The sequence below is a fragment of the Syngnathus floridae genome, chromosome 3 (genome assembly GCF_059516105.1).
Source record: "Syngnathus floridae isolate MCC-2025c chromosome 3, RoL_Sflo_1.0, whole genome shotgun sequence".
In the NCBI taxonomy this organism is placed as follows: Eukaryota; Metazoa; Chordata; class Actinopteri; order Syngnathiformes; family Syngnathidae; genus Syngnathus; species Syngnathus floridae.
In genome coordinates, this window is record NC_142415.1 from 19,315,269 (window position 1) to 19,341,403 (window position 26,135).

General features: G+C 44.8%; 2 protein-coding genes across 5 annotated transcripts; one reads left to right on the forward strand and one right to left on the reverse strand.

Annotated features, from left to right (window-relative positions):
* Positions 1–322: 322 nt before the first annotated feature.
* kif13ba (kinesin family member 13Ba) lies at positions 323–21,246 on the forward strand. 2 transcript variants are annotated; one of them, XM_088370850.1, is made up of 37 exons: positions 323–998; positions 4,906–4,999; positions 7,702–7,714; positions 7,899–7,959; positions 8,302–8,394; positions 8,545–8,725; positions 9,140–9,227; positions 9,331–9,465; positions 10,121–10,233; positions 10,613–10,724; positions 10,794–11,006; positions 11,074–11,184; positions 11,291–11,425; positions 11,491–11,624; positions 11,718–11,804; positions 11,874–12,055; positions 12,158–12,437; positions 12,528–12,690; positions 12,824–12,979; positions 13,040–13,189; positions 13,323–13,448; positions 13,517–13,848; positions 13,978–14,110; positions 14,188–14,340; positions 14,423–14,522; positions 14,596–14,722; positions 14,820–14,875; positions 15,010–15,134; positions 15,206–15,481; positions 15,561–15,713; positions 15,861–15,938; positions 16,418–16,468; positions 16,598–16,766; positions 17,013–17,143; positions 17,386–17,448; positions 17,755–18,181; positions 18,350–21,246. In XM_088370850.1, the coding sequence occupies exons 1-37, from the start codon at positions 929–931 to the stop codon at positions 18,535–18,537; spliced, it is 5,259 nt and encodes a 1,752-aa protein (XP_088226976.1). In that variant the 5' UTR covers positions 323–928; the 3' UTR covers positions 18,538–21,246. The 2 variants fall into 2 exon arrangements, with proteins under 2 accessions (XP_088226976.1, XP_088226977.1); XM_088370851.1 differs by having other exon boundaries at positions 17,389–17,448.
* Positions 21,247–21,377: 131 nt separating this feature from the next.
* LOC148400969 (homeobox-containing protein 1-like) lies at positions 21,378–25,893 on the reverse strand. Of its 3 annotated transcripts, none has more exons than XM_088370854.1 (9): positions 25,659–25,893; positions 24,660–25,061; positions 24,437–24,522; positions 24,258–24,368; positions 24,014–24,173; positions 23,856–23,938; positions 23,688–23,783; positions 23,512–23,594; positions 21,378–23,434 (listed from the first exon to the last, which is right to left on the reverse strand). In XM_088370854.1, the coding sequence occupies exons 2-9, from the start codon at positions 25,058–25,060 to the stop codon at positions 23,249–23,251; spliced, it is 1,206 nt and encodes a 401-aa protein (XP_088226980.1). In that variant the 5' UTR covers position 25,061; positions 25,659–25,893; the 3' UTR covers positions 21,378–23,248. The 3 variants fall into 3 exon arrangements, with proteins under 3 accessions (XP_088226980.1, XP_088226978.1, XP_088226979.1); XM_088370852.1 differs by having other exon boundaries at positions 21,482–23,434; positions 23,512–23,600; positions 25,659–25,889; XM_088370853.1 differs by having other exon boundaries at positions 21,482–23,434; positions 23,512–23,597; positions 25,659–25,888.
* Between the last annotated feature and the right edge of the window lie 242 nt (positions 25,894–26,135).

Here is a 26,135-nt window from a genome sequence, read left to right on the forward strand (position 1 = left end):
AAAAATAACTTTTTGAGGAGGCCTGCCTTATGTTGCATGTCCTAAACCTGCACTAAAATTTCAGGGATTAATTAATTTAGATAAAACCAGCACTATCAGATCATAATGTAACATTTGTTAATTATTTCTAATTAGTAATTCCAGTCAAAAAACGGTAAATCTCAGCATAACACAAGTCATTCCGATTTGAAAACTACAATAAATATTAACTTGACAATATTTAGCACTTTAAAATAATTTCCGTTTGTCTGACTGTTTTTGTTTGAAATCTTTAAGACTACACCGGAAGTGCGAATGGTAAAGTTGGCGTGTAACTTGACACACAAGGCGGAGGAAATGGAGGAAGAGGAGGGTAATGCGTTACGTGTTTGGGAATGTCGTGAAGATCATCGCCGGGCGGGCGGTGCTTTTTTTTCCGCTCACTTCTCCGTCGCTCTACCGTGTCGATTAACGGTGCCAAGTAACGGGACGACTCCTACGCGGCGTGTTTACCGCAAAGCGACGGTCGTCTGAAGATGTTAGCGAGGAAATGAGCAATAATGACCGCCTTCCTGGCTCGGCCGGGCGACTTCGGCGTCCCCTCCTCAGCTCGTTTTGGTTAGCATGTTTTTTTTTTTTTTTCCTCGCCTGTCAAATTAGCTTGTGGCATGCTAAACGCGAATAAATAGCACCGCTTTCCCCATTTATTTTAACATAGTCTTACTTTTAAGTCTTTACTATGACTAAAAGAAGAAGTTAAGTGGCGGCGAAGGGTTTCCTGCGAGATATCCCCGTCCCCAACACACCCGTGGTGATGCCCGGTGTGTGGAGCAGCAGAGCCGGGCGGAGAAGCTAGCTGGCTGCTAGCGGAACAGCCAGCGGGGGTTTGGGTATTTGGATGATCGTGACGCCGAGGACGAGCTGATCAGCTCGGCTAAAAGCAGCCAGCATGGTCGAGCCCAGCCTGGACGACTCCAACGTCAAGGTGGCGGTCCGCGTTCGGCCCATGAACAGGAGAGGTGAGCGACATTTTAATTGGGAAATGCATTCTTTTACATTAGCACCCCTATGTCAAGATGGGTTCGCTAATTGACAAGTATGTGTCATTTTGATTAATTCCCCTAAGGAGGTTTGGTTGTCATCGGCGTGGTTTTGACTGCGATTCTTTATTTCCATCTTTCTTTTTTTGTTTTGATATACGACCTTGGACGTTTTAACGATGGGAAGCATAATGTTGCCGTCAGATGTATCTACAGTGTCTCCCAGCCTTTATTGAAAACGTCAAAAAGGATTGAAAACTCCATCTAATTAGTAAACATTTTGTCATCGGTAAAAAAAATAAAATAAATTAACGGTGAAACGGTCACCACTTAAGTTTGGGAAGACAGAATGGCGTCAAAACTTTTCCCTATAGGCAGTAATAATAATAATAATATTGTGATAAATATTGTTAAATCTCTGTTGTCATGTAAAGGTGGTTGACTTGTGTTAGCTGTCTGAAACCATTCTAACTTTAAATGGAAGTCAACAGATCTGAAGCTTACAGGTTAGTAACAAAATAGATGAAGAAATGCATCATGGGAAATAAAATCAGGAAGCAAAAATAATATTTTAAATTAAATTTAAAAAACACGGTCGCACTGATATTGAAATTACCAATCCTCCCGAAGTAAAGCTTTGATTTTTGTGTCCACATTCTGCTGGCCGTTATGACTCACTGCGCCAACTCAGCAAGTCCTGTTCCCAAAGGACCAGTGGCCAAAAAGCCACAAAATATCACCAGTGGCTTCCCGACTGAATAAAATCCGACATCGACACAAATAAATGCAGTAAGAGTTTAGACGGATACTTAGGATCACGACAGGCTGAGCCGCACTGTGTTTGTTCACGGCGTAGGCGTTTAGCTAGAGCATGAGACAGTTACACTTCTCTGTAATATTTATTTATGTATTTACCAAGCTGTCAAAACAAGATCTGCAAAATATTTATAGCTTGGAAGTTAAAAGTTTCCACTATTTTGTGTAAATCCTTGTCATAAACTGGGCACCTTGTTTTTCTGACTCCTTTGTCCTCTTATGCACAACAATAGAGAAATGGTTCCGCTCATTTTGTTTTAGTCAAAATTAGGTCACTCGTCTATATAAACAAATCATTTCAAGAAGTCAGCAGGGGATGGAAAAGTTCCTAAATATAGTGAGCAAATCACAAAGTTGCCAACTGATCATTTGTTGGCAACTGTTGTTATGTTGAGCATGAATCAATGAATCACCCAGCCCCCCCCCCTCCGGAAACATATCAATTATCTTACTACATAGTGATATTATCAACCATTGACTCTCCCATATGTTGACTCTGCAGCTCCTAAGTTTCAAGCACCACCTGTTGCTTTGGCATGCATTTGACAGCAGCTTGCAAAAGCATTCGGATGTGTATAGCGGCCATTTCTTTATATCTTTATTTACTTTTGTTAACCGCGTCTAACTCAAACCAAGGCAAAAACACGGCTGACGCACGCCCGCCAGTAAATCGGCAGCAACAGCTGCTCGGGGGGCCAGTGCGCTCGACACTTTTAATGCCCGCCGCCCCTTTTTTGTCATCATTAAATCACGTCAGACGATTCACGCCGTCATGCCTGGCCAGCTGCCAACGCTTGAAGTCAAGGAGGACGGCATCATTGTCAGCCGGGTCTGAGCGAGCCACTGAGTCAATGCGTCTAGACATTCCTGCAGTGGATCTCGCGCAGTCACCGGTTCCTAAATCAAGCTGCGAGGAACGCCGGCCGGGCACGAGAGAAGAGCGCTGACGGCTTGGTGTTACCTGCTCGAGAGGAAATGCTGGAAAAATGCTCCCCTTTGAGATTTTGGGGCAACGCTGAAAAATAAACTCCTGTTGTGCCTTCAGATTTGTGACTCAACTTTGGTAAATCCGGCTTGACTGTCCATGTGGCGGGATGGTTTTGGAAAAGATTTTGGAAACAGCAGCAGCAGTTGCCACGTTTCCAAACCGGAACATTTCTGACTGAACGGAGCCTCTGTGTCGATGTCAGAACACGAGCATGTTCTTTAAAAAAGAGCGAAAGAAAAAAAGATTCAAAGAAGCTTGCTCACAGCTTGAAGACAAGACAAGACACTGGTTCATTTATAAGTTGTTCTAAAAAAAAAAAAAACACTAGTAAACCATCTAAAGTGAATTTATTTGCTCAGTCTTAAAACATTTTATTCACTGTACAAGTTAGGTTTTGATTTTTTTTAATTTGAAACCAGTGATGCTCAAATTTTTGATAATACACATTATTATCGTCTGATATGAACCTTTTTCAATGTTTTTATGATTTGTGTGAACAAATTTTTGGTTCCACTTTCATTAGATGAGTTATGTTATTGGTTATAGTCACATGGTCAGTAGTTACCAAACTTTAGCTTCACATTCAAAGTAGCCACTGCTCAGTCTTGTTTTTAAGGAGTGGTTCAATCCAGGTTGAGGAATGGCGGGCAAAACGGGACAAAGGCAGGAAGGGAGTGAGTTGGAGGGAATATTTGCCGATGTTGCGTAAGAGCCTCTGTGTTCCCATGGCCGCGGCCTTCCCGGATCAACCAATCGGCTTTCTGGCGTTCCCTCGTAGTCACGACGAAACGACCAATGGAAATTGGAAGGCAGATTTTTTTCCATTTGCATTTATGGTGATGATTACACAGGCACCCGGTGCGGGCCCAAACCAAAATGGAGCAAGTCCAAACCAAAATCTTTTTCGTTCCCGTTCCAAATTTAAGGCGGTTCTGTCGCGTTGAAATTCCAAACCAAGGTGTGTCCGCTTTGGTGGAGTTCCAATTCCAAACCAAGACCAGTACAACCAGTACAGTGATGTTCCAAATAGGCCTGCAACTATTAATTATTTTAATAATCTGTTGATTTAAAAGTTTTAATTCCCACATGACATCATGTCTATTGACAGTGCAGAAAACGCAAATTTAATAATGATTCAGTTCCTGGTTTGGTCAGAAAATTGGCAAGAAATTATTTCTCAGTTTTTCAAAGTAAAATGTTTCTCATTGTCTTATTTTGAAAAGAAATTCAACAATAATCAGTCTGACATGCTTAAATTACTTGATGATTTAATTTGAATTATTTGGATGATTTTAAACGAAATAGGGTCTCTAAATGATTAATCGATTATCAAAATATGTGTTGATTCCTTTGATAAATGATTCAATTCATCATTTTTGGCAAAACAACTACAGTTGTTTTTTTCCCTCTCATAAAAACTAAAAAAAAAAGAAGACAAGAAAATCATCATCGTCTGAGCTTGTTCACGCATGTCTTGCGGGCAGGCAAATTTTATTAGGGTGAGGAGATTCTCTATTTCAAACCATAGCTGAGTGAATCAAACATCTGTCTGCAGCGAATTCCAGAGGAAGGTGCGTTGAACGGGAGAGAAAAGACTCCCACTTCTATTTTCATATCAAATATTAGTTTATTTTCAGTCAGTGTCACCGAATGGACCAAATTTTAGAATCGGTCCATCTGACTGTCCAACTTTTGGTTATCAAACAAACACTTTGAGGGTCACGTCAACTGTGTGTCCTGCTCTATTGATTAACTTAAAAGTCCAACTTACAAGGTCAAGGTTCAGATTCTGACCCTCCCATTTTCCCATGTTCCAATATTATTATGTTTTTACGCAATTTACGCTAGCTCGTGATCAAAATTAGCCAACTTCCCAATTATTGCTTTGTCTGCAAATTAGCCTTGTTATTTCGAGCGCACGTCTCTGCATGCTTGCGCAAACATCACGTGATCAACTCTGATTAACTTGACACTATAATGATTGTTTGCCTCCGTCACATGGAAATCGAGATTTATGCCGTAAATCCTAATTTCACACAATAGCATCTGAATCCAAACACTTTTGTCCTGTCCTGTCTGCAGAAAAGGAATTAAACACCAAGTGCGTGGTGGAGATGGTGAAGAACCAGACCGTCCTCCATCCCGCCTTGACCAACCTGGGCAAGGGCGACTCCAGGTATGTTGGTTCTTCACGATGCTTTGGAAGTGTCACTCGCTCACGGTTCGCTTTGGGCCTTGTCGTCACCATGCAGCAGTTGGCAGGAAATGCACAAATCCCGTCAATTTATTATCAACAGCCAATCCGCCACAAAAACTCTGAAGGGGGCAAAGTTTAATCACCCCTCCCCCGTCCCTCATGAAATGGCAAAATCAACAGCCCGACTCCATATTCAGAGGAAGTCATCTGTGTCGGAAGAAAGGATCTTGTGACTGACTAGTGGAACAGACTGGAAAAAAGAAATTAAGGGAATGAGGCCGAGTTTGAGGCCTCGGCCTGGAAGACAGACAGAGACCAGACGTTTGCACGTGGACTCCACTCGGTCTGTCTTTCTCCCACCACTTTGACTTCCTCCCTTTTTTCTCAAGTCTTCCGTTTCTGTGGCAACAATAAACGGCTTTGTTTAGGTTAACTCCGGGTCGACTCCCGCGCTTGCCAAGCCCCTTTCCTCCAGCGTTGGAACTCCACAGGCTCATTCACCGGAGCATCTGTCGACCATAAACCTTCCCCCTGGTGACTTTTATATGGAGGCGAACAAGAGCCCGGCTGTAGTTTCTTCGGCCGCCTGTGGGGCTGACAAAAGGCAGAGGAAGCGGCGAGAGTGCTCGGCCCCGCCGCGCAGATGCTTCTCTTTTTTTTTTTGCACATTTGCATAAAGGGAGGAAAAAGCCTTTCGCCGGCGTTTACTCACCGACAGGCAGCGTGGTGGGGGGACGACGTGCTGCGATGTTGCAGGTGCAGCCGCAGCACGCCGAGCGCCCCCGTCGTTAGCACGTTAGCACACATTTGTTTTGGGATTTAGAGTCCAGCGATATGTCCAGCACAAATGGATAAATAGGTCACGTAAGGCCGGTTGGTGTAATCCCCGTCTTCCCCTGGGATCATTCTTTAGCTATTATTTTGATTATTGGCAGATGACATTGTATGACAAGCAAGACTGGGCAAATAATTGATTGATATTAATAAATACCGTAATATTTGGACTATAAGCCGCGCCGGGCTATAAGCCGCACCAGCTAAAATTCAGGGTTCAAAATCTGAGAAAAAAGTAGCGGCTTATAGTATAAAATTTACGGTACAATCATTCATTGATTTCATAACTTACCATTATGAAGTAACTTAAATAAATTGGTAATAAGCCATTTTTCTAAATCAGCAGTACAATCAATCAGTAATATTAAACGTGGGTGTTTATTGATTGTAATCAGTCAAGTTAGTAGAAGACAAATTATGGAAGAAAAAAAAAAAATGGCTTGGCAGATAAATGCACGCGGCCGCCATCATTATTACATCTGCGCCAACTCCGCTTCGGTTTAACATTCCAGTCTCGCTCCGTTTCTCCCCACGCGGCCTTGAATGGTACATTCCCAGCAAGAGGGCTCGGGCTGAAAGAACAATGCAAGAACAGTAGCATGAGGGGGGGGTGGAAGCAGCCATGCGTTAAGACATTTTCTAAATGACGGTGATGAGAGTGGAGGAGCAAGCCCGCGGCTTTCCGGACCATCTAATTCTCGCTCCTCATTTGGGGGGTGGGGGGGTGATGGCTTACCTCATTAATCGGCGCACAAGGGCGAAGACGAGTCTTCTCAGCCTCCGTCTTCAAAGCTGCCATGACAGCTGTCATCACAGCAAACGTCACAAACGTGCCAAGCTCACAAAGACCCTCGCATGTTTAAAATAATTTCAACTAAATGGGTGGAAAGAAATTAATATAGTTTAAATATAAGCTAATTGTTCAGATGTTCACTGAGCTGATGTCTGCTGAGCTCTCCTCTGTTATGACGCTTGGAAATCTTGACCTTTTAGGAACTGCTCAGTCACTACCCGCAAAGTCACATGGCCCGTCTGGTACATTTGGCGCCGGTGCCAACAAGCGTGAGGAGGAACATATGTTTGCGTTCATGGCTTTGTGGGACAAAAGATGTAGAAGGATACCGTTTTTGTCGGATTTCGTTTTGTCAAGCATGTCCGTTGAAACATACGTGAAAACTTAATAAGTCCTTGGCTCGGAACTTAGCGAGATGTGGTTGAAGAAGCACGCAGAGATGATTTTCACATGCTTTTAACTTGAAATTTGGACTCCTCAACAAAGGAAACGTCTGTGGTAGCTGAGGAATTTCCATCTGCTCTTTTGGTGTCAAGTTTTCATCAATCCATCATTTTTTTCTTTTTGCTTATGTTTGTGTGGTCGCTACCCAAATTGCATGAAGAACCAAGTGCGCCAAGTAAAATCTCCTTTTCATGGTCACTGAACAAAACCCTGACGTCATTCTCTGCCCACATTAAATTGTGCAGGAAAAAACAATTGCAGTTGAGTGAGCTACATCTCCAACAGCCAATTAGCAAAAGATGCTAATGGCAGCTATGGTCTGCCTTTTAAATGTCACTTTGAGTTCTTATCATAGCCTCGACCCACTAACCCCTTTACAACAATCTCATTCAAAACGACAAGCTACCTCCAGCTACACACTTGGGAAGTAAACAAACACACACACAAAAAGTGTTGGCGGGTGTCGAAAGCTATTTTTGGATCTGTGTCTTCAAAAGACACGCCATTATGTTTCTTTGTTGTAAATAAGTAACAGACACTCGCTAATCTGCATAAAATCTATTCTTTCTTTTTTCTATGTGCACTTTGACCCCCTGCGCAACATCACCAGGACTCAGTCCAAGGTAATGCCGATTATTATTTTTTTTTAACTGTCAACAGTGAGCTCATTTCTGCTCCTCGTGAGTCACCGCTGGCTTTAAACAAAGACACAGTTGTGTTGGAGTGGCTCTCGATTGGAAACGCCATATTAGACACCATAGCAACCATTTGGTTATTCACATCTGCCTGCCTACGTGTGCTCTCCAGGTTTTCGCCTACGACTACTGCTTCTGGTCCATGGACGAATCGGACAAAGAGAAATTTGCCGGTTGGTTTGCCCAAAACATCCCCAGCTCTAAGGCTGAACAATTTTAGGAAAATTATCTAATTGTGATTTTTTTTTCTGGCAATATTGCACAATTCTCATTAAACCAAGCTTCAGTGTAATATTCACAATAAGCAATAACGTTTACAAACATGAAAGCAAACTACCGTATTTTCCGGACTATAAGTCGCAGTTTTTTCCATAGTTCTACTCAGGAGCTACTACTTATAGTCTGGAAAATACGGTAATTATAATTTCGATCAGAAAATGATACATTGTTCAGCCTTACATATTGTCACAAATGTTGACACTTAAAAGATTAGAACAACTTGCTTGTCCCTCCAGGTCAGGAGGTGGTCTTTCAGTGCCTTGGGGAAAGTCTTCTCCATAACGCCTTCCTTGGCTACAATGCCTGCATCTTTGCCTACGGACAAACCGGTAAACTTTTTTTTTTTAATCACTTGGAACTTATAAAAAAAAAAAATATTGTGGTCATCTATGGCTGTGCATTGCTAGTTTCTGCGTTCTCCGAGTGTTTCACTATACTACAACCCCATGTCATTTTGATTGTCCTCTTTACCTGTGTAGGTTCCGGAAAGTCCTACACCATGATGGGTTCGGTGGACCAGCCGGGGCTCATCCCCCGCCTCTGCAGCGCTTTGTTTGAGCGCACGCAGAAGGAGCAGCGTGAGCAGGAGAAGTTTACAGTAGAGGTCTCCTACATGGAGATCTACAATGAAAAGGTTCGAGATCTGCTGGACCCCAAAGGGTACGGTAATTTTATTTCTAGTTCCAAAAAAATTTAAAAAACATGAGTCTCCCCTGTTGGAAAATTTCTGAACATGTGATGTTAAGAAAGTGATAGATTGCTAGCCAAGACCAGCTGTTGCGTGTGTGGTCACTGGTTTTGGAAGTTGTTCTTGGTGGACTTCAGGTCATGTCCAACACTAAATCAGCACCACTGGCCTGCTGCTGACGACCTGACCTTTGACTTGGTCGGACCTTTAAACTCTTTGCCCGTTGAGGTCAAAAAAAGAGCAGACCATCTGACAACCATATGTGCTTTGCCATTGATGAAGTTCTCGGCCTGAGTGAGGGTCAGGGAACGCTGCGGTCGTGCGGTCGGAACCGCCAGAATCTCCATGCGAGTCTTCATTGTTCACCGTTCTTGTTTTCTTTCCAGGGGCAGACAAACGCTGAGAGTAAGAGAACATAAAGTGCTGGGTCCATATGTGGACGGTCTCTCTCGGCTAGCTGTTGCAAGCTACAAGGTGAGCTTGCTATACATTTCTTTGACGACTAATATAAATACATGAATAGTCAATTCACCCAATTACGGCATAAATAATTAAGAGGCCAATTAACCATTGACAGGACATCGAGGTGCTGATGTCAGAGGGGAACAAGTCTCGGACGGTTGCCGCCACCAACATGAACGAGGAGAGCAGTCGATCCCACGCCGTCTTCAACATCATCCTCACGCACACCCTAACGGACGTGCAGTCTGGGGTAAGGTACAAACACAAAGATGTGTGGAGCCCCAAGCCTCACTTATTCTACCCGTCACTCCCATTAACGGCCGCAAAACAGCCAACGGCACATTACGTTAATAATTAACAGCCGTCGACTGTGTTTCCAAGGCTGCCCGAGTCCTACTCTGCTTTGTTTTGTTTGTCATTGAGCAAACATGGCTGGATTTACACGGTAGGGTTCAAGGGACCAGGTTTTTTTTTTCGCTCCCAAGTGGCAATTTAGACACGGCAGCGTTAATGGGGGAAAAAAACTAGATTTGAATCAAATGTAGATATATATAAATATTGGAATCTCATCTTAGTATCTTCCGATTGAAGAAATGGAATTTGACATTTGGATTTGCAGTGGAAAACAGAGAATCTTGTCACAAAAAAAGCCACCAAAATTTCCATCAGCCCTCATGCAAATTTCCACGAGTTGTCCTCTTCCGAGTCGTAAACATATTGCGCAGACTCCGTGGATGGGCGACTCACAATAGCCTTTTGTATTATCGAGCAACATCACCAACAGTGCTCATGGCCTCCAAACATGTTTTTTTAATGCAGTAAATGAGCTACAAGTCACGTGAACCCTCTGCCCCCCCTCTCTTTCTCCCCTCCCCCTTTTCGCTCTATCCCTCGCTCTCTTACAGACAAGTGGTGAAAAAGTGAGTCGGCTGAGTCTGGTGGACTTAGCCGGAAGCGAGCGAGCCGCCAAAACCGGAGCGGCTGGAGAGCGTCTCAAGGAAGGAAGCAACATCAACAAGTATGCACATGCAGCCATAAACCTCAACTGCTTTCTTTTAAATTAATCTCAATTTCCTATTAAAGCCCCATGAATTCCAACAGTCATTTTCCTGCTTAAAAAAAAGAAAATAATAAAAAATAATATGAATAATATAATATAATATAATATAATATGAATACATTTTCTATTAAATATTTGATTTAATAAAATAATTTCTTATTATAGTAATTTTAATGCCTCAAGCTGAAATTAAATTCCGTATCTTAACTTGCAATGGAAATCAATTGGAATTTTTCCACCACTTTGTAGACCCTTTTTTTGTAACCAGAAAGTATTTTATTTATTGAGCTCTTTTCAAAGCTAATAAAAAGCGTGACTTTGTTTGCGTGTCTGTCAGATCGCTGACTACACTGGGCTTGGTGATCTCCGCTCTGGCCGAGCAAGGAACTGCCAAAAACAAGACCAAGTTCGTTCCTTACCGAGACTCTGTTCTGACATGGCTGCTGAAGGTACCAACATGAGCTCGCTAGCCTCCTCTGGCTCTGCTTGGTTTTACATTCTCATTTCCGCTCTCGAAGGACTGTCTCGGCGGTAACAGCCGCACGGCCATGGTGGCGACGGTGAGCCCGGCGGCCGACAATTACGAAGAGACGCTATCCACGCTGCGCTACGCCGACCGGGCCAAGAGCATTGTTAACCACGCCGTGGTCAACGAGGACCCCAACGCTCGCATTATTCGGGAGCTACGTGAGGAGGTGGAGAAACTCCGAGTGCAGCTCACTCAAGCCGAGGTGAGATCCCTTTGAGAAGAAACCCCCAAATCTTCTCCACCTCCTAAGTACTTTTTCCCCCGTGCAGTCTTTGAAAGCCCCAGAGCTCAAGGATCGCCTGGAAGAGTCTGAGAAGTTGATTCACGAGATGACCGTCACGTGGGAGGATAAGCTTCGCAAAACAGAGGAGGTTGCTCAGGTAACCACAACAACAAAGTTTATAAATTACTAACATGGAAAATTGGACAGCACAGTGCAACTGTAAGGAAAACTAATTTCCAAAAATGTATTTGAACCCTTTGTAGGCACGTCAGAAGCAGCTGGAGAGTCTGGGCATTTCCCTCCAGTCGTCGGGCATCAAAGTGGGCGACGATAAAAGCTTCCTGGTCAACCTGAATGCAGACCCAGCACTCAACGAACTGCTGGTGTACTATTTAAAGGTACACACGCAATGAATTGATTTAACCGCTGAATTCTGCTAATCTTAACTTTTTTTTTTTTTTAGGAGGACCACACCCAGGTGGGCTCGGCAGACTCCCAGGACATCCAGCTGTGCGGCATGGGCATCCAGGCCGAGCACTGCGTTATCGACATCAACGCCGACGCTGCCGTCATCCTCACCCCATACCCCAACGCTCGGTAAAGACCAGAAACATTTTCGTTTAGTTTGGTCGATTTACTGAATGTGAAAATGGTCATGTAAAATTTTATTCAAATTCAATCTGTGTCCAGGACGTGTGTGAATGGGTCTCCAGCAACCTGTGCACTACAGCTTCACCATGGCGACCGAATCCTCTGGGGAAACAATCACTTCTTCAGGTATTGTCCCTCAGTTTTTGTGTGTCTGGAGGTGGAAAGTTCAAAACTTCACACCTTTTTTCCGCGCAGGATAAACCTTCCCAAGCGGCGCGGTCGAACCGTCGAGGATGAGGAGGGCGTGATGAAGAAGAGCGGCAGCAGCGAGCAGCTTGATGCGGACGGCGACTCGGCCAGCGAAGTGTCCAGCGAGGTCAGCTTCTCCTACGAGTTTGCTCAGACTGAAGTCATGATGAAGGCTTTGGGCAGCAATGGTAAGCAAAAATTTTTTTTGTCCTGCTGACCATCAGAAGCACTGACCTCCATTCACAATGTTTTTTTTCTATGTATGTAAAAATTGCATGACCTATTTTCAGACCCTATGCAGAGCGTCCTACAGTCGCTGGAGAGGCAACACGAAGAGGAGAAACGCTCAGCCTTGGAGCGCCAGAGGCAGATGTACGAGCAGGAGCTACAGCAGCTTCGTCGCAAGCTTAATCCGGACCGGCTGTCCGCGGGCCCCCCGGGACCGCCAGCATTTGGCCAGCCCGGCACCGGTCAGCAGTCTCACTACCGAAGTATGGAGAGGCTGAGCATGGGAGGCATGAGCCACTCCAGCAGCGCTCAGAGCCGATTGAGACAATGGAATGAAGACAGGTGCGTGAAGATTCAACATCTAAATAAAGAAGAGCTCAACACAAAACTAAACGGACTTGTTCTACCCGTGCTTCCAATGTTCTCCCATAGGGAGGCTGTGTTGGTGAGGAGCTTGAGGCGGCTGCGAGAGCAAATAGTCAGAGCCAACCTCCTGGTACAAGAGGCCTGCTTCATCTCAGATGAGCTGGAACGCCACACCGAGTACCGAGTCACTCTGCAGATCCCCTCAGACAACCTCAACGCCAACCGAAAGGTCTCAACCACAAATTCAGCCATATTAAAGATTTCTGATTTAAAGCTTCACTTTGAGTCACCTTATTAAAAACGATGGCATGAGACTAGTCGCTAAATCAAGCTAACCAAATTGCTAATGACGGTGCGTGCAGAGGGATGCCGTGCTCAGCGAGCCCGCCATTCAGGTGCGACGGCGCTGCCGCGGCAAACAAATCTGGAGCTTAGAAAAGACCGAGAACCGCCTGGTGGACATGAGGGAGCTCTACCAAGAGTGGCAGGACTACCACCAGCACGACAGTGACAACCCGGTAAGTTAGTTAATTGGCATGAGGAACCCGGGGAGGTTTAACTGATCTCTTCGCGTCCAGGGGATGCGCTCATACTTTCGTCGGGCCGACCCTTTCTTTGATGAGCAAGAGAACCACAGCCTGATCGGCGTGGCCAACGTCTTTTTGTCCTGCCTTTTCTATGACGTCAAGCTGCAGTACGCTGTGCCCATCATCAACCAAAAAGGAGAGGTAAGGATGTTGATGCATTGTCATATCGCAGTTGGACTCATTTGCATAATCCCACCCACACACCAAGTTTCTCCACATATGACTTTTTAGAAGTTCTGCAATTAGTTTAATGTTTTTTTTTATATATCATCAGGTGGCTGGGCGTCTCCATGTGGAGGTGGTGAGGGTTGGAGGGGCTCTGGAGGACAACATCGCGGGAGGAGATGATCCTGACAATAATCCAGAATCAGAAATTCAGGACCGCAAACTTGTCTGCATGGTAAGAAATGTCTGGTGTCTACGTGTCAATGATGGTCCTGAATCTACCTCATCTTTTGTTTTCCCCAGATTAAAATCCTACAGGCCACCGGTCTCCCCCAGTATTTGTCCAACTTTGTCTTCTGCCAATACACTTTCTGGGACCAGCCCGAGCCCATCATCGTGGCCCCCGAGGTGGACCCCCACTCGTCATCGCCCAGCACCAAAGACCCACACTGCATGGTGGTGTTCGACAGCTGCAAGGAGCTGGCCGTGTCCGTGTCGGAGGATTTCATCGAGTACCTGACCGAAGGGGCCGTGGCCATTGAGGTGTTTGGACACAGGCAGGCTGACACGGGTAGGAACCCGGCCCTCTGGGACCTCAGCATCATCCAGGCCAAGACGCGCACGCTACGAGACAGGTGAAGCTTTTTCTTTCTCAGGTGCCATTTCAGGTCTCACAAAGCATTCAGAGAGCCAAAACTAATTTATGAAAAAAATAAAGACGGCGTGCCAAAAATCTCATTGCAGAACTTGTTTTTGCCCCGCAGGTGGAGTGAGGTAATGCGCCGGCTGGAACTCTGGATCCAAATCCTGGAAATTAATGAGAACGGAGACTTTGTCCCCGTTGAAGTCATACCCGCCCGAGACGTCAACACCGGCGGAATCTTTCAGCTTCGACAAGTACGGATGAATCTACCCAAGCCTACAGAAACGTTCCCAAAGTTAACCCATCCTTCCATGGCTTTTTATTCTCGCAGGGTCAGGCGAGGAGAATCCAAGTAGACGTGCGCTCCGTTCAGGACTCAGGCACCATGCCGCTCATATCGGAGATCGTACTGGCTGTGTCGGTGGGCTGCGTGGAGATCACCAGCACCATCGGCCCAGAGGGAGATGAGATGGACAGTTATCAGGTTGGAAAACAGTCACAAATAGAAAAATAATGCAAATGATTGGATTTTTTTTTTTTTTAGAATTGTGCATTTTCTCGTTCAGGAGAGAGACCTAGAACGTTTGCGACGTCAGTGGTTGGCAGCGCTCACCAAGAGGCAGGAGTACTTGGACCAGCACTTGCAGAGCCTGGTCAGCAAAGCAGGTCGGCCGCAGCCGCACACAAAACCAGCCTCGTTACATCTACGTGTGGTTGACGCGGTTACTGTTGTGTGTAGAGAAAAACGAGGACGACGTAGAGAGGGAGGCTCAGCTGCTGGAATGGCGCTTGACACTGACGGAAGAGAGGAACGCTGTCATGGTGCCCTCTGCTGGCAGCGGTATTCCTGGAGCACCAGCGGAATGGTATGTTTTGATTTAGCTACGTGCGTCAAAGTCATAGTTTGAAAAAAGTTCCTGCTTGCTAATGTTCATATAAATGGACTTGTTCGTTTGTCCACAGGGTTCCACTTCCAGGCATGGAGACGCATATTCCAGTCCTCTTCCTCAACCTCAAACGTACGTCATATGTTTGTTGTTATATGCAAAATTAAGGATAGAAGCTCTTTTTATACACAATTTAAAAAAATAATTGTTATTATGAGAGATTTTGGAGGAAATGGTTGAGATAAACTGTCCATATTTCATCACAGCTGACGACCTGAGCTCCCAGGACCAATTCGAGGTTCCCGACGCAGGAGGCTGGGACGCCACGCTGAGCGGCGAAGACGAGGATGACTTCTTCGACCTGCAGATTGTCAAACACTACGACGGCGAGGTAAAGACGACGAGGAAGGAGGGAATCTTGACTCCTTTTGGTCGGCCTCCAATCTTAATCTCGCTTACCAGGTGAAGGCGGAGGCGTCGTGGGACTCCACCGTCCACGAGTGCCCGCAGCTGAGCCGCGGGGGAGCTTGGCCCGACAGCCGGGTGTACCTCACCGTGCGCGTGGTGGTGCAGCTCAGCCACCCGGCCGACATGCAGCTGGTGCTCAGGAAGAGGATCTGCGTCAACGTCAATCCCGGACGTCAGGGATTTGCCCACAACTTCCTCAAGAGGATGTCCACGCGCAGCACCATCCCTGGATGCGGCGTCACCTTTGAGGTGGTCTCCAACATCCCTGGGGTAAGGCCAGAAAAAATATTGCGTGAGCTCTGGAGTCTTTGGCTATATAACTCAATGTTTTTTTTCTCCGCCTCGTTAGGACGCTCCTGGATCAGAAGACAGGGAGATGCTGGCCCGCCTTGCAGCCAGCGCTCACAGCAGCGAGTCGGCCGACGACGAAGCCGCCATTGAGAAGTACCTGCGCAGCGTCCTCAGTCTAGAGAACATCCTCACCCTGGACCGACTCAGACAGGTACACATGCCCGACAAAGCATAGTGTTTTTCACACAAATCCCACCATAATGCAGGACGAGGTAAAGAGAATACGTTAAAAAAGAAAAAAAAAAATTGATATGATTATTAGCAGATAATCTGGCATTTCTTTGTTTGTGTGTTGAAGGAGGTGACCGTGAAGGAGCAGCTCGCTGCAAGAGGACGAAGCAACCGGCGGAGTCTCAGTTCTCCGTCTGTCAACAGGGTAAGATGTGAAAAGAGCCAACACATTGAATAAGTCATGTTGAGGTAAATGAAGCTCCAGGAAAACACCAATTTTAAACTATTCCTCTCGGAAACCACGAGGGACAGGAAGTCACAATATTCAACATCAGCAATTTCAGTATAGGAAGTAAGCAGTTTGTGTTTCTTTAACAGTTGGTAGTTTTACAATAAAAAAAATGTATCAGCAGTCGCTGTATTACGTGGATAATAGAGTTATGAAGAAAGATGTTTTTACAATTATCTATCAAGACATTCATTTTCAGCCGTAGTCAAACACAAAAAAAAGCCACAATCTGCAACATCAGCACTTTGACTACATGAACCAATGTGAGTCTGAGAAAAATATTTTTTTTTTTACAGTCAGAAGTGCCTACTGGCAAGAAAACAAGAGCAACATTTCCACCTTTGTCACTTTATTTTTCTTATGAATATTTGCTTGATGTTTTTGTTCATCCACAGCTGTCTGGAAGTCGACAAGACTTGTCCACCACCTGCCTGATGGAGGACAAGGTAACACACAAACAGGACACACACTTGCACAATCTAAAAAGTGAATCTTTCATACTTCAGAATAAAACAAATGTTCCTTTAGTTGGAAAGTCAATTCCTGTATTTCATGGCTGCATGTGTGGTGTTCAGGGTCGCTGGGAGAGTCAGCAGGACATCTTCATGCCGTCGGCGTACCATCGCACGCTCCCCCGTCCGGCTTCGTCACCCTCCACCTATTACCCCGTGGCGCCGCAGCAACCGTCGCCGCCGCCCTCCTCAAACGCCGTCACCTCCCCACACAACCAGGAGCCAGAGCAAGGTAGCCACCACCACCATGCCATCATTGTTCTTAAGCTTCATCTTCTTCTGCTGCTTCTGCCGACAATGAGCTCACGGTTTATTCAAAAAAGAAGAATGAATGAATGAATCATCAGTTTGATTGATCGCAATGCATTTTTTCCAGTCTTTGTGCTGCCATGTTCTGTGCTTCTCTGCTAATCTATCACACCTCCTTTGCCTCCTTGATTCCTTGCCTCCTCCTTCCTTCTCCGCCTCCCCCCCTCAGGTCGTTCAGGACTTGCTGCCTCTTATCTTTCAGTGAAGGCGTTGGTTCCGCAGATGCCCAAACTGCTCAAGTCTTTGTTTCCGGCGCGAGATGACAAGAAGGAGCTGAGGCCGTCGCCGCACGGCCAGCAGGTGGGCAAAGATGGCCGCTGTGCTTTTTCCTTCAACCAAAACCGGTGGTTCTGAAATTTGCGTTCACAATCTTTAGCTTAATGGTCTGCAGAATAATTTGAAATAAATCATTGTTGTGTTATTGGAAAAAATATTTATGCCTACATATGGAAACCAGCAAATATTTAATTAGTTAATTAATTCGTGCACAGTCAGCCAACCTGACCTTTACTTCTGTTTTGTTTTTTGTGTCGTCCGTCCAGCAGCACATGCCTCGCATCATGTCGCCACCAGGGGTCGACGACAGCAAAGTCAAGGTGGACATGGTGAGGATGCACAACACTTTGCGTGCTTATGTTGTCACGCTCTTATTTACTTTTAAATAGACTTTTTCAACTCCTTAAATATGACTGTTTTCTTGGTGCCGGTAAATCTTAGTCCTGAGAGTAGGGCTATCACTAAAAACAACCAAATTTTATTTTAAGTAAATGGTTGATTTTTGAAAGGTATGCTCCAAAATAACTGTACAGGATTATGACCCATCAAAAGACAAGTACATCTGCGAGACAAAGGGTGCCGATTGCGAGTCTGACGCTGGTTTTGTGTGGTCCGCCCCCGGCGGTCATCGCTAGGCCGCCCCCGTCCCACGAGCGCCGCCGGCCAAAGAGCGGCGCTCCGACCCGGCCGACGCCCCTCCTCTTACCGTGCATGACCCGCATGACGGCACCCCCCTCAGCCCGCTCAGCCAATCGTCCAGCGGCTACTTCTCGGCCAGCGTCTCCACGGCGACCCTGTCGGACGTCCTGCAACCCCCCTCCTCGTCCTCGTCGTCCTCCTCCCTCCTCCTCGAGGCCGCGCTCGCCGCCAATCACGACGGCGTGACCGCACGCCCCTTCCTTTCTGAACAGAAGCCGTCCGACGACTCGGCTCTGCCCGACTGGCTGACGGACGGCACCCATGTGACCGTCGGGAGCGGCAAGGCGGGCACCGTGCGCTACGTGGGGGCCACGCACTTTGCCGAGGGCGTGTGGGTGGGTGTGGAGCTGGACTCCCCCGCAGGTGAGTTGTGGATTTTTGACAGTGAAGTTATAAACTCAAAATAATCCATTTCCAATCATAATATTAAAAAAAAAAATAAGTTAAATAAGTATAAATATAATATACAAAAGTAAATTAGTGTGGCACTGAACAGGAGCCTTGCGCAACATTTTGGTTTCTTCCTTCAAGGTAAACACGACGGCTGCGTGGGCGGCCACCGCTACTTCCGATGTCGGCCCGCGCACGGCATTCTGGTTCGGCCGGAGCGCCTGAGCTGTCGGGACAGCCGGCAAGGCGCCTCGGAGCTCCCCGCCGCTCCCAACACCGCCCGGGTTCCCGTCCTCCGAGGGGACAACCGTAAGTCCTGGAGCAGCTGAGAGCAGCGACCCGGAGTGTCGGAGCTCCTTGGACGGAGGAAAGCCGAAATCTCCTCGTGTCTCCGCCAGGAGAAGATAAGAGCTTTCTTTTTAGCTTTTTCGCCTGTTTGGCATCTCTAGCCACAATTCCTCTCGCTGTCGCTGCATCGGAGGCCGTCTCAGGGACCGAGGATGGGCGTGACCAAGTGAGCGAGCGCAATTTTGCCATTGTGTGCAATAAGTCAACTTGTTGGCTCCGTGTTGACGTCAAGGATGACGCACGAGGCCCTGCGTGTTGGGTGAGTAAGTGCATCTTATTTTGAAAAGACTATTATTTCGGCAGGAACAACCTCCTGTTGTATTGTAGGAAAAAAAAGATGGCGTACACTTTTTAGTGTACATTTCAGAGACGACATAGGAAATGGCCAATTTGCCAAGCCCTTGTATACTTTTAACAGATTTTTTTGTTGTGATGACTTGTCACTGTGGCCTGTCAGAAAATTGTTACGATGACGGTAATACACAACGCAAATAGAAAGTCCGGAGTCTGTGGGTGCACAGACAAATTATTAGGGCCACACTGATGATGCCAAAAAATGCAAAGGAACATTAGCATCTTACAAGGATAAATGCAATTTCACAGGATCACATAAAGTTGAAAAAGTTTATCAAACAGTTTGGACCGAATAATCCTGGAAAGCACCTAATTTTAGGCTTTTGCTCAAAACCAAATTTTTAATGTTAATGCAACTCAACTCTTTAAGTGTACATTTATGACAAAGTCATAAACTGACAAGAACAGAAGTTGGACATTTAGGAAAATAAGATAGTAATGTTGTGTATTTGTGAAATGCACAGTTTACGAAGGTAATTTCACTCGAAAAGAAGCAATCTGACTTTGCTGGTAATCATGAAATGACTTCTTTTCATGCACTGGCTGACATTGGACTTGCGTACAACTTGCAACATTAGCGTCTCCTTCTTTCGATGTTACTACTTTATTCTCATATTATCAAACTATATTTTCTTCTCACTGTGGCCCTAATCATAATAATGAAATTTAAAATAATCATTCGTGTGATCCTTGCGTGTTATGAAACATATCATCACAATTAGTCTATTTAAATATACACAAGCCTCTGTGGCACACATTTTTTCTTTACTGCCATTTAACAATTTTTCTTTTTAAATTGCACAAATGATTCTTTGAATAATCGCTGCTATAAACACTCCCGAGTGACTCCCATCTAGTTGTAGTCGACACATATTCATTTTTGTTTCTTTCAAATGGAGGATGAGCGAGGCACTTTGTCATGTGACTTTGCTAAGAATGAATAGCACCTAGGACCAGACAGCCACCTGATATTTATAATTATCTTCGACAAATGATGTGGTGAAAAATGTCACATTTCTAAATTTAACCAAAAAATGACAATTTTACAAGAAAAATCTTCATTTGCCGAAACGTATAGCAATATTATGAGATTTGTTTTTATGATCTAAAAGCCAGAATTTGACCCCCTCACTCCCCAAATCACAAATTCCTAAACAAAAATAATATTGTGAATAAATTCAATTGGGAAATGTTCTAGATTAAAGCAAAATAAGATTCTGACAGAAAAGTCATACATTTCTGCAAGTGAAGTCATATCATGAGTAAAGCTGCATTATTACGAGAATATAGTTGGAATGTTACATAAATGCTGTTAATTTAATTTTAGGAAAAAAATGTTTGACAGGAAAATTTGTTGTACTACAATCAAAATAAGGTGGTGTTTTTTTTCTTTTTTTTAACCGCAGTAAAAGTGTCATCTTAACATTTTATTTTAAAAAAAATGGTGCAATCAAGAGGAAAAAAGTAATGGAGGTAATGAAATGGTTTCTTTAAGGTTGTTAGTGCAGGTATCAGATGGTTAGGTCGGAAGTGCTTTTATCACATTATGACTTGAAGGAAATGAGGAAATGTTTGTGTATGTGTGTTGGGTCTTGGAAGGTATTAAAAAAAAATTGACCCTAAGCAGGAAAAAAATTCCATGACGTTGACATTGTTTCTAGTCTACGCAAAAATGTCCCTGATAGGAATATGCGTGTAGAGTCTGTCGCTTCTCATATCGGCATTTTCTTAAGTGTCTCCCCCCCTCGTGCATGTTTTCAAGACTTCATACAATAATTCTGACTTTTAATCTTGTCACATGTCTCTTACTGACATCATCGCAATTCACAAAGGCCATTTGTGGCCATTTAAAAAAAAAAAAAAAAAAAGTAATTCATGCTTTGCCCACATTCAGAGGGGTCATCTAATTTTGCAGGAAACTCTTTCGGCTCATATTGGGGCGCCTAAAATTTTCATTTTGCTTGTATTTATTTTATTTAAGTGTTGGTGTGTTGTCAACATAAGTGCAAATAAGCAATACAATCTTTTTCTGTTGTTACTAAGGGATGAATATGATTTGACATTAATATCGCAGCAACTGACAAACATTTCATATCAACACAAAAGATTAGCGATCATGTGTGTGTGTGCGTGTGTGTAAAAATGTGGGGAAAGAAGGAAAGACTGTTGAACAGATGTTCATTTTTTGTTTTGATTGCCTATTAATTTAATTTTCTGTCACTATGCTGCAATCCAAAGAGAGAATGTGTATTGTGAATAGGAACAGCTATCATGTTTTTTTAATTTGTATCATCGGAGCAGTTATCTGATCAGAGAATAAAGGAAAATGAAAGCGCTCACGGAGTATTTGTTAAATACTCAATGTCAAATGTGCTGATGTAATGCTATGAATGTTTAAAATTGAATTTATTGCATATTATCGTATGTATTTCTTATTTTAATATTGTATTATAAGACGTCACCTGGCCAAGCGTAATCAGCTTTAATTCCCTTGTAAATAGAATAAAAACAAAAATGCATAAAAACTGTAAAAATAGAACAAATCAAAGTCATGCAACTAATGGAAACCAATGCAGTACAATTAGTTGTGTATTTTTTTTTTGACACGTTTGATCATTCAAACAAGGCACTGAAAACAAAGAACAAAACAAGATATATATGATAAACATATTTTTCTCCATATTGCCTAAAGAACACACATTTTCCAAGCCAGCCTTATTTTCCCATGTGCATTCATACAAAATGAATCCACAGTGTCACTTTTTACAGCAATTTTTGTTTGATTTTCTGAAAGTAGGTAAAAGTCAGGTGAACAGACCTGACCTGAAGGCATCACACGCACCTTGAAACTATGTAAGAAGAGCACCTGTGATAGAGAAGCTCCATCGAGCACTGATGGGCTGCTGCTCAATTGATTCAATGTCAGTCACACTTCCCTTTACTCCATCAAACTTTTACTGCTATAACAAATTACAATAATAAGCTACAGTTCCCTTTGACATGATGCTTGTCATTTTAAAGTAGGGTAAGGTTTCTAATTAGTGTTGGGGTTTCAAAATGCATCCCGACCTGATTCAAATCATCAGAACTGTTATCAGCTTTTCCAAAGCTTGATGATGAGATGATGATTTGAAATAGGTGGGCTGCACCGAAAACAGACAGGGTAGGGTTTCAAATTAGGGGTAGGGTTTTTCGTTAGGGTTTCAAGGTGATTTGTTTTGTCACCCTTCCCACCACAATGAAAAACCTTTGGCTCCACCCCTGTTTTGACTCTTAATGGTCATCTGCATTCCTCTCCGACTGCAACACGGGTTGAACATTAGCTATTTACGATGGTCCGGTTTTGTTGGAACGTACCATCGTCCGACCTTATGGGGGTGGTTCCAGGTCCAATGGGATTAAAAACTGAGGTATTTGCGGTAGTGTTTCAGGAATCTGGACATTTCAGAGCCATGGTAAAAGTCATCTTTGCATCAACAGCACAGACAACAGGAGGCACTTGAATGCAAATTCATAGTGGATTGTAAAAGTGTTGAAATAGGCCAACAAGAGGAAAATAGTGAAACAATGCTTAATTAAAACTTTTACAATTTGTTTTAGAAACATTTTCAGCAGCTACACGTGGCCACCGAGTGGAAATAAAGCAGCTTTATAAACAAAACAATCGACACTTGGTGATTCAAACACATATATAAGGCAAAAATGAAAAATGATGACGGGATATTTTGGAGTGACTCCACACATTTGATGTGTCTAAACAAAAACATAACAAGTTAACACTTAGGCTTCTGTCAACGGAAGCTCCTTTTGTTCGTTTTTGTGGAATTAAAATGTGGCACCCACACAGTTTATATTATATAGGATATACTAACTAATATGCAAACATGTATAGTATATAAAGTCATACATATTTTTAATATGTGACATCATAGTGGTTATGGGGACAAAAAGGCCGTTGCGTTATTGTTGCGTTCGAGAACAAAACAAAAATGAGGTGCCGGTCTGGAATGACCTCCCTTTAAATGCCAATTTTAAAACTCATTTGAAGATTTTTTTTTTTTTAATATTAATACTGTGAATTTTTTGTGGTTTAACTGTTTCTAAAAAGCACGTTGTTACAGCTTCCGCTGTTGTCAGGTCACGAGACGCAACCTTCGTTTTGTTCTTGGTACGCCACGAAAATGCAACGTCAGAAAAAAAAGTTTTGGTTTTGAGGCTGCACCGTTGTGATCACAGTGTGACGAACGTCATATCGGTCATCGTGAACTCTCGTTGAGCGGGTTGCTATTTGGGCTTCTGCTCAAATCTTTGCATTCAAATGCATGACGTCACCTCTTTTCAGTCATCTTCCGTCACCTCCGTCTTGATGTCATCCACCAACGTTAAGCCGGCCCCGTCCACTCCATCTATCGCCGCCTTCTCCAGACTCTGCTCGTCCTGGAGGCCAGTCAGGGAGCAGCCCGTCGGCCCGGACGCGGCCCCTCGACCCAGGGCGGCCACCCAGGTGGGCATCAACGTGGGAACCTGCGGCGGGAAAGGACACGCTGGAGTTCTTCTGTGCTTCACGAGAAGCCGGTCAGAAGCCTGATATTCTTGTAAACCTGCTCATCGTTGCCGTCCGCTTCGTCCCCGTTGGACTGACCTCCAGGACTTTGGACGTCGATGCTGTGGTTCTCCAAGATGGCTGCTTCTTCGAGAACACACACATTCCTCACATCTTATGAACATTCGAACAAAACCGAAAATACACATAGTGGGTCACAGAGGAAGACGTTACCGATGTTGGCACGTCTCTTCATGTCCTTGCGACGATTGGCAAACCAGTTGTACACTTTCAGAGACGTCACCTTCTCAAAGTCCAGAAGCTTTTTTCCTAAAACACACACTTGCTTGTTCTTCTGGATGCCAAGGAGCAGGCGGGGATTGAGTCAAGATCTGGACCCACCTGGTTTCTGAATGACGGCGTTGCAAGCCATGGAGATCTCCTCCCTCCTCGCCTCGTCGGGATACTGATTGTCACTGAAGTAGCTGCACGTGTATGTATGCACACACAATGAATAACGGAGTCATGTCACTTGGCCATGCAGCAATCTGGAACATTACCTTTCCATGAGGGCCAGACACTCTTTCCTCCAGGTGAATCTGTTCCCCCGGCGTAGGCGAAAGCCCCCTGGAGCAGGGGCGAATGTGGGCGGGGCCTGATGCCAGTCCATCACCACGTCCTCCAGAGTCAACGGGGCGCTATGCATGGCGAGTGTGGCGCCTGATGTGCCAGGCACATATTGTCATTTTTTTTCCCCCCAAAAAATACAAAAATATGAATGCATGTAAACACAATGTTGCTGACCAGGGTTGCTCTTCTCCAGCTGATACCATCTGAAGAATGCTCGTTTCTTCTGCTCGCTGAGGTCGGACCCTTGCTGCAGTAACCAGTGGGAGATGCGACTCTGACTAATTCCTGCAAGAAGATCAGGACAGGTGAGCTTTCACTTAAGGGAAGAAGAAGGGGGGTTAGGCGACACGCACCTGTCACCTGTGCAACCACGGCCTGGGAGATACGCCTGCTGGCCAGGAAGCATTTGATCTCCTCCTTCATGACACTGCTGTTTCTCCTACAAGCGTAAACATGCAGGTTTTGTTTTTCTCTTTCAATTTGAGAATCACCATTCACTATTCCGGGTCAGGTCCTTAACTCCCGCAAATACGGTAGCTAGGGTCCATCGTAAAACCCATTCCACACGGCTCCTACCTCATCAAGTCTTCCACTTTCTCATCGACATCTGCGTCGTCGTCGCCCGCCTCAAACCCGAAGCCCACCGAGCCGCCACCCACAAGAGGAAACCTGGTCAGCGGCGACATCTTCCCGTTGGTCTGAGCTACCGTTGCCATGGCTACGGGCAAGGTTACATCAAAGCTACTTGGCGATAGACGGCCGTTGGAGTAGACCGTCTGAGTGGCGGCGCTGGAAGACGAAGGCGGGGCGTCGGAAGACAGGTGGTGTTTTGAGGGGCGTCTGTGAGGGCGGTCCAGGTGGTCTAAGGTGTCCAGAGCATGGAGTAGCTCGGCCTGGCTGATGCCTGTCCTCCTGAGCCTCTGGAGGAGGTCGATCTGCTCAATAGTAAAGCGAGGCTCCTCACAATGCTGGAACATCCTAGAAGAAAGGTGAGAAATACATTTCTGATACTCAACACTTACCAACTTAAAAAGGTACCGATACCAGACAATGAAAAAAAATCTGACATCGAGAAGGTCCTCCTCAGCAGTGGTTAGCGTTATACTATATTAATTTGACACATTGGCAATCATTAATATTAGCATTTATTATTCGACAAAAACAAAATCGGACTAAGTAATAAGATGCCATGCAGAAGAACAGCGCTGTTTTAACTTTTCCTTCTCACACGAAAGTCCATTGAAAAAACACCTGATTTTCTACTATTTAGTACATTGTGCGACTGCACACTTTGTCTCCATTGCTTTTGTACATGACGAAAATGAGCAGCGGTGCGTCTAAATCACTGCTGCGAGGTGGAATGCAAAGATGCCGAATAACAGGTAAACTCTTAATTAACCGAGAGAAACGAAACTTTATTAGTTTGGGAGCCTGTATGTCAACATCTGGGCAAAAGATAGCAGAACTACGGGGTGATTAAAGGGAGCTTGGCCGCCAGCACTTCGCCGAGAGACGGAAATCAAGCGGGCTAATGTTATGACAGCGTTATAAACACTGCTGCGGCTCGAAACTTACCTTCCTTATTCCAGTCGACAGTACTCCGCAAATGTTTTTGTTGCAAGTGTCAATGGAGACGGAGCACTCGTATTACGTTCATTTCCCCGTCAATAACGTCTTGTCTTGACTGCATTTGGGCTTCAACCCACCGTCAGGGAGATTGGCCTATTGTCAGCGCTCCAGGCGCCATGTTTGACACTGCGCCGCAAGGGACTAGTGTTGGCTCGTGAGTGAACGATTCGTTCAAAGGAACGAATATTTGCAGAGAACGAGAGTGAACGAATCACTAAAGGGATTCGTCCTTTTTTCAGTTCATATGACTTCAACCAGTAGGTGTCGGTAATGCACATTAAAGCTAGTGCCACCTCGCCATAAAACAAAACGAAGAAGAAAATGACGTAACTTCCTGTTTACGAACGAGTCGTGAATTGCATTTCCCGTTCATCAACTGAACGGATGTGTGAGTGAACGAGTCAGTGAGTGAGTAATTTACAT